This window comes from Anolis sagrei, chromosome 4 (genome assembly GCF_037176765.1).
Source record: "Anolis sagrei isolate rAnoSag1 chromosome 4, rAnoSag1.mat, whole genome shotgun sequence".
NCBI classification, from domain to species: Eukaryota; Metazoa; Chordata; class Lepidosauria; order Squamata; family Dactyloidae; genus Anolis; species Anolis sagrei.
The window spans coordinates 136,794,019-136,807,431 of record NC_090024.1 but is presented as its reverse complement, the minus strand read 5'-3'; the positions used below and the strand labels follow the sequence as shown (position 1 = coordinate 136,807,431).

The 13,413-nt window shown below is 40.1% G+C and overlaps 1 protein-coding gene across 1 annotated transcript in view; it reads left to right on the top strand.

Annotated features, from left to right (window-relative positions):
- The window catches only part of SLC4A9 (solute carrier family 4 member 9), a 59,760-nt gene that overhangs the window by 814 nt on the left and 45,533 nt on the right, over positions 1-13,413 (top strand). The window contains exon 2 of the mRNA XM_060774158.2: positions 8,148-8,308. Within this exon, the coding sequence (XP_060630141.2) occupies positions 8,148-8,308 (161 nt within the window). The remainder of the gene's footprint in view (positions 1-8,147; positions 8,309-13,413) is intronic.

Genomic DNA, 13,413 nt, shown 5'->3' with positions numbered 1-13,413 from the left:
AAATGCTGAACTGCTGAACTTGCTGACCAAAAGGTTGCAGGTTCGAATCCAGGGAGCGGCTTGAGCTCTCGCTGTTAGCTCCAGCTTCTACCAACCTAGCAGTTCGAAAACATGCAAATGTGAGTATATTAATAGGTACCGCTCCGGCAGGAAGCTAACAGCACTCCATGAAGTCATGCTGGCCATACTTGGAGGTGTCTACAGACAACACTGGTTCTTCAGCTTAGAAATGGAGAGGAGCACCAACCCCCAGAGTCGGACACAGCTAGACTTAATGTCAGGGGAAACCTTTACCTTTTACCTTTACCTAGTATTACAAACTATTTCATGCAGATACATTACTGGGTTGTTGTAGGTTTTTCGGGCTATATGGCCATGATCTAGAAGCATTATATTCTGATGTTTCGCCTGCATCTATGGCAGCCATCCTCAGAGGTTGTGAAATCTGTTGGAAACTAGGAAAATTGGGTTTCCAACAGACCTCACAACCTCTGAGGATGCCTGCTACAGATGCAGGAGAAAGTCAGGAGAGAATGCTTCTAGAACATGGCCATATAGCCCGAAAAACCTACAACAACCCAGTAATTCTGGCCATGAAAGCCTTCAACAATACATAATACATTATTGTTGTTTCTTGTTCTTGTGTGCCTTCAAGTCATTTTCAACTTATGGCAACCCTAAGGTGACCCTACTATGAGGTTTACTGGGACTGAGATTGTGTGTGATCAGATCCCAGATTATCTGCTTATCCCAGATTATATGGCAGTGGAGACTCATATAATACAGTTCAAAGCAGATTACCTGGGATCACATCCTGGAATATAAGGACAGTGTAGATGGGGGCTGAGTAATCCAAAAGGCTAGAGTGACCTATTCCCTATACTACCATGCCCATGCTCATTGGAAATTAGTTCAAGACATTAATGTTTCGAAGTTTGATCTTTGCAAGCGTACCAAGTGCTTTTCCTACATTGACTTAGGAATCTGTAAAGTAATACTGAGTCAGGTTAACACGATTGTTTCCATTTTACAGATAGGATATGGGCATGAGATTGAAAATAGATCCAGTTAGCTAATTTTAGATTTTTTCAAGCAGAATGTTATTATTTGTAGAATTGCCATTCCTTGTAAAACTATACTTTTTTTTGCATGTTGATTTTTATTGATAAGTAACATAAAAGACATTAAACAAGAAAAAAAACCCTTTGTACACACGAATAATTAAAATATAGAAAATAGGAAATAGTAAAACTATACTTATTGAACATCTGCAGTATTTAAAGACAAAGGAGCTCTGTGAGTAGTCGTGTTCATAAAGAGAAGGATTATTGGATGTGCACAAAACAATTGAGCTACAGTTTGTGCTCTTGCATTACATGCTAAAATAACCCAGTCTTCTGTTTCTCATTTATAATGCTTCTGAGTGAGAAATCAGTCAAGCTTTTCATGATCCAACACATCATTTGCATTAAGAGCAAATGATATGTAAATGTAAATGCCTCGATTTCGGAAATAAAAATATGGCAACTCAGGGAGAGGGAGGGAGGGACTTTTTCATTCTCTCTCAGGGCCCTTCCACACACCCATATAACCCAGAATATCAAGTCAGATAATTCACAATGTCTGCTTTGAGTCCACACTGCCATATAATCCAGTTCAAAGTGGATTTTATACAGCTGTGTGGAAAGGGGTACTGTATTATCACTAATACAAAAGTTGTTGTTATCATCTTTGACACTGCCTGGGTCAGTCTGATTAATAGTTGTGTAGGTATATAGCAATGGTTCCCAACCTTCTTTTGACCAGGGACCACTTTGACCAGGAACCACTCTCCAACGTTAGTACCAAAAGGGTTACAAATCAGTTTTTGGTCAACTTTAGATTCAGTTTGGTTATTTGGGGTGCTGATTCAGAAAATTGCATTGGATAGACCATACCAGCTCTAGTTTCTGATACAGAACATATGCCATGGTCAGAAACAGGGAAGGAGTGGCAGGCAGTGCAAAGGAGCGGAAATAAAATAAATAAAGAGGAAAGAGGCTCTTGGACCAGATTTTTGTCCTCGTGGCCCACTGGTGGTCCATGGCCCACAGGTTAAGAACCACTGATATATAGGAAGTTAACTACTTTTAATTCTCTAGGATCTCTCAGCATTTTTCATATAATTGATCATGATAGTCTTTGAATTAGGAATTGTAAGTATCGTATATACTCGAGTATAAGCCGACCCGAATATAAGCCGAGGGACCTAATTTTACTACAAAAAACTGGAAAAACGTATTGACTCGAATATAAGCTGAGGGTGAGAAATGTAGCTGCTACTGGTAATCATCAGTAGGTTAATTATTTTTTTTAGTATTTACACAAAACTGTAATTTAAGATAAGACTGCCCAACTCTGATTCAACCATTATTCTAATCTCCTTCAATGTAAATGGGCTTATCTATTACTTATAATGATAGACTAAAATAATAAATGTAATAACATGTAATAAAAATAATAATAGAGTAAATAATGGAAATGTAATAATAATAGTAATAATAATAATAAAGTAATAAATGTAATAATAACAATAATAGAGTAAAATAATAAATGCAATAAATATAATAATACAGTAAAATAATGGAAATGTAATAATAATAGAGTAAAATAATAAAAGTAATAAAAGTAATAATAGAGTAAAATAATGTAAATGTAATAATAATAATAGAGTAAAATAATAAATGTAATAAAAATAATACTGATAGCAGAGTAAAATAATAAATCACCTTGACTCGAGTAGAAGCCGAAGGGATTTTTTTCAGTCTAAAAAAGGGGCTGAAAAGCTAGGCTTATACTCGAGTATATACAGTATTCTGTTTTGATGGTTCTAATCTTATCCGAAGGGGCCAGGCAAGGAGACATAATGTTTGGGAACTATTGTTTAGCTCATAGCATTCATGCTACATGTTCCTCAGGATTCTATTCTGTCCATTCTGCTACTTAAGATCTGTAGAAATCTGCAGTGAGGGAGGTTATCCCAAGATTTGAGTCTGAATACAAACAGATTTCCTCTTTTTTACCTGTGATTTATCTAGTCCATTGGTTGTCAGTGTGGTTCGCAGAGCCCTTGGGGCTCCACAAAGCATCCTGAGGGGCTCCGTGCTTCCTTCCTCCTCTCTCCCCCTCCAAACTTCTCCCCTTTTTCCTGCTGCTCCCCTCCCCCACCTCCATCACCCCCAAAAGCCTTTTCCCCTCAACTTCCTTGCCCCCAAAAGCCGTTTTTCATCAACCGTCCTTACCGCCCAGAAACTTTCCCCGTTGCCTTCCTTGCTTCCAAAACAATTTCCTTTTCACACCTCAGGAGGTGCTTTGAAGGTGCTTTTTCTCTATATTTATTTATCGTGTCAGGGACAGACCAAACAGTTGCATTGCATTTTTGACAAAACAAACAAACAAACAAAACACAAAGTTTGCAAGCTTAGTAGTTGATTAAATGTCCTTTGACCAGTAGCTGGCCACTTGGAGTTCCTCTGGTGTTGCCACAAGAAGGTCCTCCATTGTACATGTAGCAGGACTCAGGTTGCATTGCAGCAGGTGGTCTGTAGTTTGCTCTTCTCCACACTCACATGTTGTGGATTCCACTTTGTAGCCCCATTTCTTAAGGTTGACTCTGAATCTTGTGGTGCCACGGTGCAGTCTGTTCAGTGCCTTCCAAGTCGCCCAGTTTTCTGTGTGCCCAGGGGGGAGTCTCTCATTTGGTATCAGCTACTGATTGATGGTTCTGGGTTTGAGTCTGCCACTTTTGGACTCTCGCTTGCTGAGGTGTTCCTGCGAGTGTCTCTCCTCTATGACAGAAGAGAGTTGAACTGGATGACCCCTGGGATTTCTGCTATTATTATTATTATTATTATTATTATTATTATTACAAAGGCAGAATGGCCATCCGTTGGGTGTACTTTGATTGTGCTTTTCCTGCATGGCAGAAGAGGGTTGGACTAGATAGCTGCTGGTATCTTCCACTGAAATACTATTTGCCCATGCCTGATATATTTACATTAAATATAATATAATATAATAACATTTATTGGGTCTCCACAGGAAACTTTTGCTTCAGAAATGTTCCACAGCTGAAAAAGTTTGATCTAGTCCATCTCTAGGCTCCAAACCCAAATCCAAACACTGAAACCTAGATTGCATCTACACTGTAGAATTAATTCAGGCTGACACCACTTTAATGGCTATGGCTCAATGCTATGGAATGATGGTAGTTGTAGTTTAGTGAGGCACTAGCACTCTTTGGCAGAGAAGGCTGGAGACTTTCTAACACGAGAGCTTCCCCGATTCCACAGCATTGAGCCACGGCATTTAAAGTGGTTCAAACTGCATTTATTCAACCATGGGCACACACCCCTCATTCAGGGTGGAGGGGTAATCCACCAACAGTAAAGTCTAAATGAGTGCTATACAAAGAAACCAGGTGGACACAAATGAAAAAGAAGGATATGGACCTTGGAAACCATGACTCCCAGGACTGCACAGCATGGAGGCATGGCATAATAATAATAATAATAATAATAATAATAATAATAATAATAATGTGTCCCTACTACATTTATTCTCCAGTGCAGAAATTTATCTTGCCAATGCTATTCTTGATAATACAAGTCAATCATTATCTGACTGTAGATGTGTTATTACACTACAGGCATCCTCAAACTGCAGCCCTCCAGCTGTTTGGGCCTCCAACTCCCAAAAGTCCTAACGAGCTTGTTCAATTGTCAAGAATTCTGGGAGTTGAAGGCTGGAGGGCCGCAGTTTGAGGATGCCTATGTTATTATGTACCTGGGCACAGGCCAGCAGCCCTCAAGAATGAAGGGTAAGTTAGCAAAGCTCCTGAGGACGTTGCAGAGGGGTATGTATTGTATCAGAGCAGGGGCTGTGTATAATTTCCCTTCTGCTTACCTAACGTGCTTATTGTCCAACAGTCACTTCATGCCTCATTTTCTCTTTCTCCAATCATTCAGATAATGGCTCTTTCCCCAGGGTGTTGTCCACAGACATCTACTTCATCACACTAGAGAAAAAAATACACTTAAAATCTGTTTTCTGCCTCCTGAAGAATTCTCGTGTTTGTAGTTTAGTGAGGCTGTTAAAGGATCCTCCCTAAACTACAAACCCCAGAATTCTGCAGGAAGCAGAAACCGGATTTTAAGTGGATTCATTCTCTAGTGTGATGATGTTACTGCATAATTTAAATCCATAGGAAATTGGTCACCCCAGTTAATCAAAGACTTCGTTCTTAAAGAGCAAACACTCAACCAAATTCACCTTGGAACACACTCTATCCCTGTACTTCTCATAACCTTCCAAAGGTTGAGGACTTCAACTTACTCCCTGGTTCCTACCTGGGTATTCAAAGTTATAACACCTTGATGGGCTATAATTATAATGCAAAGTCTTTACCCTTTGAATGAACCGGAAATAAAACTGTCACTTTCACCGTCATGTGAAAGTTTCTCAAGTTGCTCCTGACACAGAAAAAACAAATCCTCATGTGATGTCTGATAATGTGATCCATCCCCAACAAGATCAATCTGCTGCTTGTAGAAATGCCAAGCAACCCTCTCCCTTTCTGAAAATAGCTGCAAAGAACAGGAGCTCAGGCTGGATCTACACTGCTCTATATCCCAGGATCTGATCTCAGATTATCTGTCTTGAAATGGATTATATGAGTTTACACTGAATAATAATAATAATAATAACAACAACAACAACAACAACAACAACTCTGGTACAAGCCAGTAAAGGTGGTCCCTGTGGTGATCGGCACACTGGGTGCAGTGCCTAAAGACCTTGGCCTGCACTTGAACACAATCAGCACTAACAAAATTACCATCTGTCAGTTGTGAAAGGCCAGTCTACTGGGATCTGCACACATTATTCGCCGATACATCACATAGCCCTAGACACTTGGGAAGTGACCAACATGTGATCCAATACAACAACCAACATAGTGATCTTGTTTGTTGTGTACCAATCTTGTTGTGTTTCAAATAATAATAATAATAACTCTATTTATACCCCACCACCATCTCCTCAAAGGGACTCAGGGCGGCTTGCAAAAGCAGATAATCTGAGATCTGATCCTCGAATATAGGACAGTTTAGATCCAGCTTCAGGCAAGTAAACTTGTCTTGTCTCCTTTGGCTGGGTCTTGATGGATTTACCACTCTCCATTCCTTTCCCTCTGAATGCTGGTGGCCACAATTGGACAGGTTAGGATTGGCTGAAAGAGCCAAGTGTGTCTGATAAAAGGAGGCATCTCATCTAGGCAGACAGGTGCTGGAATAAAGGAAAGATAGAGAGCAAATTACAAGCTTTAATGCATTCAGAGAAGAGGTATTAGACAACTTTCACCCTCTCATCCTAGATCCATGATGGTGAACCTATGACACGCGTGTCAGCACTGACACGCATGGCTATTTTTGATGACACGCAGCCACATACAGAGAAGTACACCTTATAAGAGCCAGTCTAATTGTAAAAGGCTCTACAAATTTAACATCTGCATGTTTGACCATTGTTCACTCCATAACTCAGCATGGAATATACATTTTTTTATTTAAACTATAAATATTGCAAAATTATGGGGGGTTTTTTTCTCGAAGTTGACACCCCACCCAAGTTATGCTCAAATTTTTGGCAAATTTTGACACACCAAGCTCAAAACGTTGCCCATCACAGTCCTAGATCAACTTTAAAATGGGCCAGTGCTTCATCCTAATATGTGCTTCCATACTTGTGTGGGCTTCTACACACTATTAATTTCATACAGGATATAAAATTAGGATGACTTCCACCCCCAGATTCCATTAATTCTCCCTAACCACTTCTCTCCCACAATCAATGAAAGCTGAATTAATTTGATGGGTAAATATAATAGTATTATAATAAAATTACACTCACCCATTAAAAAACTAGCAGATCCTGTCTCCATGCCATCTTACTTCGTTACTCTAAACCTATCTCTGTGCTGGGCTGTAAAAAAAAGTAATGACCTATGTAGATGTGTCTTGAGGGACTCCTCCAACTCAATAGAGAAAGCAAATGGATGTCCGGAGGGTTTTGATGGTGCCTTACTGACTGGAAGAAGGGGGTCAATCTAGATGTCCCTTGGTGTCTGTACTATGATTTCTGTTCCTGGGTTATAAATGGCATTTCCTAATTGATTCTGTCATAAAAACATGGTGAAAGTTTATTAAACTGCCAAAACTTTGTCTTCACGCAAGGTACATCGTCCTATATATAGCAGGCAGCAACACATTTTGCTTTGTTGAGTCTCCACCAATTTTATGCAATTTCTGCCACAAAAACAAAGTTTCTGGAGTAGAACAACTACTTTCAAAGTAAAGACCACACAATGAAACAGGAAATAACACTTTCAAACCAGGAACAGATTTTATTAAAAAATATTTTTTTATAAAAAATTGAAAATTTGCCTAAAATCCACAGATAACTCAAACGTTCTAAAATGTGGTGAGCTAACAGTGGTAAATGTGTTCTACGACTGTAGCAAGTTTCATCAGGATAGCTTAAAAACGAGGATGAGAGAAGACTAAAGTTTCCCCACTGACAGTGATGTCTTCCCTATTGCACAATCGTTTTGTTAAGTTCCTAAATTTTCACCACCCAAAATTCGGAAAGTCTTTAGAAACAAAGTGCCAGCACCCCCTATTTTTGGAAGGAGTTTAGAACCATTTTAATGGATCACGCATGCCTAATAGCGATAGGTGATAAAAAGACATCTGATCAAGAGGTTATGCCTTAGGTCAAGTACAGAAAATAGCTAACCTGCTATATTACTCTTACTTTGTTCTGGCTATGAACCGGAATAACGTCTTTATCTTGTTGAGTTGTTGTAGATTTTTTGGGCTATATGGCCATGTTCTAGAAGCACTCTCTCCTGACGTTTCACCTTCATCTATGGCAGGCATCCTCAGGAGAGAATGCTTCTAGAACATGGCCATATAGCCCGAAAAACCTACAACAACCCAGTGATGCCAGTCATGGGAGCTTTCGATAATACATTGAACATCTTTTTCTTGTTGTTTTACTCTATTACTGAATTACTCTGTTACTGAAGAAATTAATTTTTTCCATTGCAGGTGGATAAAATTTGAAGAGAAAGTGGAAGATGGAGGAGAGCGCTGGAGCAAGCCTCACGTGACCACCCTGTCCCTTCATAGTCTATTTGAGCTGCGTACATGTATAAGGAAAGGGGCCATCTTACTAGACCTGGAAGCACATAGTTTTAAGCAAATAGTTGGTATGTAGTACGTGTGAAAAGATCAACCCTCCTTTCAAAGAACATGCCTGTCTTTCACTGAAGTAATAACAACTCTTCAAGGAGCAGTCCAATATGTAAGGCATACATACTCACCATGGATTTTGGCACTGCAGCAATTCTTGCAAAACTTTTGTGAGGGGGTCTTTGTAAGAATTGGTGCCATTTTAACTTAATGATCTGGAGTCAGTGTTGAGTAATAAGGGGTACTCCACCTTGGTAAAGGCATAAAATTATTCAAGGAAATGAACACTTCACTGAAAGTTGTCCTCTCCAAACTCATGGGTGAGCAATAATGGCAAATGAAATTCAGTGTAAGAGATATGGCCTCACCCACCATCACATTGAAGTAGGGAACTGTTTGGTAGAATATGTTTATCAAAGTGGTCTGTCATACTTCGTTTTGAAAAGAAATGGATGATTTTCCTACCTTCATCACACTGTTAAACCTATCTGTGTTACTCAGTAGTCTTCAGTGGATTTGCCATCACACTGTAGAGATTTGGCCCCGCCCACCCACTGTCTCTCCCCATGTTCTTTGTTGAAAAACAACCTCTTCCCTTTGAAATCTTATGGTGGACATTGCATGCAATGAGGTTAGGAAGATGTAGTCCCCCCCCCCCCCCCACTTATTTGCAGCTTTAGACTTAAAAACACATTCCATGAAATAGTAAGAATATATTAGAATATGCTGTCTTGGAATGTGTTGGAAACATTTTCTTTGGATGGACACTTTTATTAGCTTAGGTACCCGGTGATGCTCAAGTCATTTGAAAAGGTTATATTTTGTTTCTGAATATTTGGTAATATCAGTTTGGTAATTTGTAACACTTTTATTAGAAAAAAAAGTCAATCTTTCCTTTTGTTATTTATGAATGTTCGCATTAGAAAATGCTTAAGGATGTGGGTGAACTACAGCTTCCAAAATCATGGATCAATTGCCCCCAAACCCTGCCAGCATTCAAAGTTGGCCACATTGGGTCTGTGTGCCAAGTATAGTCCAGGTCAGTCATTGGTAGGATTCAGAGTGAACTACAGCTTTCATACCAAGGTCAATTACTCCCCAACCCTGCCTATATTCACAGTTGACCATGTTGGGTCTGTGCTCCAAATTTAGTCCAGATCCAATGTCAGCTGGGTTCAGTGGTCTCTGATTGTGGGTGACCTACAACTCCCAAAATATCAAGGTCAATCCCCTCCCCTCAAAAAAAACCAAACCCCGCAATATGTTCAGTTGGTCATGGGGGTTCTCTGAGCCTCATTTGGTCCTGGTCCTTTGTTAGTGGGGGTCATTGTACCTCTGGATGCAGGTGAGCTACAACTCCCAAAATCAAGGTCAATTCCCCCCAAACCCCTGCAACATGGTCAGTTGGTCATGGGGGTTCTCTGAGCCCAGTTTGGTCCTGGTCCGTTGTTGGTGGGGGTGATTGTACCTCTGGATGAAGGTGAACTACAACTCCCAAGAATCAAGGTCAATTCCCCCCAAACCCCTGCAGTAAATCATTGTAAAGTGATACATGTTGGGACAAGCCCCCATGCCCATTTTAAGTACCACAGAGACCAAGAAAGTGATCTTTGGATAGTAGTTGATGGTTCATTAAAAAAAAAAACCAACCCAATAAGCATTAATGATTTTTAAAAGCTTTCCCTAGAAGAGAAATCCAAAATAAAACTGTTGATATCATAGCAATTCTATAAACACCTGCAGTGAAGTGAGAGCTGAAATGCTATGGGAACGCTCTAGCTGCCCACCTTTGAAAACATTGAACAGATGGGAAAGGATGCGGGAACAGGCAATCGAAATGATCAAAGGGTCCAATTAGAAAAATTCCCCTATGAGGAAATAGTATTTCCATTTTCGGGAATATTTAATTTAAAGAAAACAGCATACAAGAGGTGGTGGTAGAGATGCATTTAAATTATTTAAGCATGCTTTAAAGAACAATCTTTCCAATTAAAATTATGCATGGGGTGAAGAAATAAGCTAGTAATATTCTTTCTGTATTTTATTAATACTGCCGTAGGTTTGAAGATGGGAAGCAAAAACAGAGTAACATCTGGTTCTAAGAAATAACACCGTGAAGAAGAAAATGGAGAGCAACGCTCTTTCAATTAGTTTCTGGGCCCCAACCTGAATACATTTCCTCCAAATTGAATGCATGCATTTCTTCTTGTTTTGTAGAATTGCCTCTTAAAGAAACAGTGGGCAGGAGTGAGAACCTGAGCTTGGTCAATTAAGCTTAGAGGTGGGCAATTTGAAATAGACATCTACTACTAGGAGGTCTAGCGCTAGCTAACAATTTTTAATCACTTAAAAAATAATTCTTCTGTTATGAAAACAGTGACTTTGCCTAATGATATTCAGGAACAAAGTGGGAAAGTTACTAGTCAGGTGGCATTATAATAGTTCAACTTAGTGCAGAATTTTCCATGCTTTACTAGGTATAATCCTCACGGACCTCCTCCTGTAGACCACTGTATTGTAGCTGAAATACCAGAATATTTTATAAAATGAGTGATTATGAAAAACAGCAGCAACAAAAAGAAGAAAACAATGTACGTGCTATGTGTTGTCGAAGGCTTTCATGGCCGGAATCACTGGGTTGTTGTAGGTTTTTTCGGGCTATATGGCCATGGTCTAGAGGCATTCTCTCCTGACGTTTCTCCATCTATGGCAAGCATCCTCAGAGGTAGTGAGGTCTGCTGGAACTAGGAAAAAGGGTTTATATATCTGTGGAATGACCAGGGTGAAACAAAGGACTCTTGTCTGCTGGAACTAGGTGTGAATGTTTCAACTGACCGCCTTGATTAGCATTTGATTGCCTGGCAGTGCCTGGAGTAATCTTTTGTTGAGAGGTGATTAGATGTCCTTGTTTGTTTCTTCTCTGTTGATGTGCTGTTCTAATTTGAGAGTTTTTTAATACTGGTAGCCAGATTTTGTTCATTTTCATGGTTTCCTCCTTTCTATTGAAATTGTCCACATGCTTGTGTATTTCAATGGTTTCTCTGTGTAGTCTGAAATGGTGGCTGGCGGAGTGATCCAGCATTTCTGTGTTCTCGAATAATATGCTGTGTCCAGGTTGGTTCATCAGGTGCTCTGCACTGCAGACTACTTCAACCAGAGAAGTCAGCCATAGCACTCCAACAACCACCATGTCAGAGAAAATGAACAAAATCCTTTGTCCCACCCTGGTCATTCCATAGATATATAAACCCTTTTTCCTAGTTCCAGCAGACCTCACTACCTCTGAGGATGCTTGCCATAGATGCAGGCAAAACGTCAGGAGAAATGGCTCTAGAACATGGCCATATAGCCCGAAAAAACCTACAACAACCCAATGTACGTGCTTGTAGCTCATTGGCAGATAAATGAAACCATGGACTTCATCACATTGAAGCAGGGAAGTGTATGACAGAGTAGTGCTCAGTCAGAGTCTGTGTTGAAATGAAACAATTGATTTCCCTACTGTCATCGCACTGTTAAATCTATCAGTTGTACTCCGTATTCTTTCAATTGATTTGCCATCATACTGTAGAGATTTGGCCCCGACCACCTCTTTCTTCGCTGCCCCACTGAGGAAGGAAGCAACCAAGTAGAGGGAGGAAGGGAGGGAGGGAAAGTGGTGATATGCTCTCTCTCTCTCTCTCTCTCTCTCTCAACTGCCCCAGAGAAGGGTGTTGACCTTGAGAAACTATAACTCCCAGGACTGGATAGTATGGCGGTATGGTATTTAAAGTAACGTCCAACTGCATTCATTTCACAGTGTAGATACACCAGAGAAGGTTCATGGACCTTGAGAAACTATAACTCCCAAGGCATTTAAAGTGGGATGCAAGGGCATTCATTCCATATTGTAAATGCACCGAGAAGGATATGGACCTTGGAAAACTATGACTCCCAGGACTGCACAGCATGGAGGCATGGAATAATAATAATAATAATAATAATAATAATAATAATAATAATAATGTGTCCCTACTACATTTATTCTCCAGTGCAGATACACCCAGAGAAGGATATGGGCCTTGCGAAACTATAGCTCCCAGGAACACAGTATGGAGCTATGGTATTTAAAGCGGGGTCCAAGAGCATGCATTCCATAGTGTAAATGCAACCAGAGAAGGGTATGGACCATGGGAAACTATAACTCCCAGGACTGCACAGCATGAAAACATGGCATAATAAACTTCCCCTAACTTTCCCTAACATGGGTATCTGGACTCCTCCCACAATTTCCCCTTCCACAAATTGGGGAAATGTCTCATTTTAATCCTGAGAGCAACGAATGCCATCACATTACTGAACTGGCCATTCATCTGCATCATTCCCCAAAAATCCACTTCCCAACCACCTCCTGAAATGTTTGAAAAGAATAGTGCCCCCCCCCCCCCACACACACACACACTTAAAATACAGAAAGAATGCTCTATCCTACACTTGAACCCAACCTAATGTGATAAACACAGTGGGTTGTCAGGTTTCAAGTGTAGGACTCGGTGGAATTTAGCAAATGTGATGAAGTGGCATGTGATTCAAATTACATGCACATTAGAAAGTTTTAAAAGTAAACAAGCATTACACTTCGGGTTGTTGTAGGTTTTTCGGGCTGTATGGCCATGCTCTAGAAGCATTCTATCCTGACGTTTTTCCTGCATGTGTGGCAAGCATCCTCCGAGGTTGTGAGGATGCTTACCACAGATGTAGGCAAAATGTCAGGAGGGAATGCTTCTAGAACATGGCCATACAGCCCGGAAAACCTACAACAACCCAGTGATTCCGGCCATGAAAGCCTTCGACAATTACATTTCGGGCTTGCAAGTATCTTAATAAGCTAAGCAGGGTTTGCAGAAAAATATTTATGATGTTACAGTACAGGATTATTATTATTTTACAAATTCTACTGAAACACTGCCAAACATTTCCCCTCTGAAGGTGTCATCTGATGATGTCTATACCTCTTACACACCCTCAAATGATGCAATTGCTTTTTACTTCGTTATTATGGCAATAGCCATGGATTATTAAAAGGCAGACAACTGATCATAAGTGGAATCCAGCAAATTCCAAATATTGGCAAAAGAAAGGA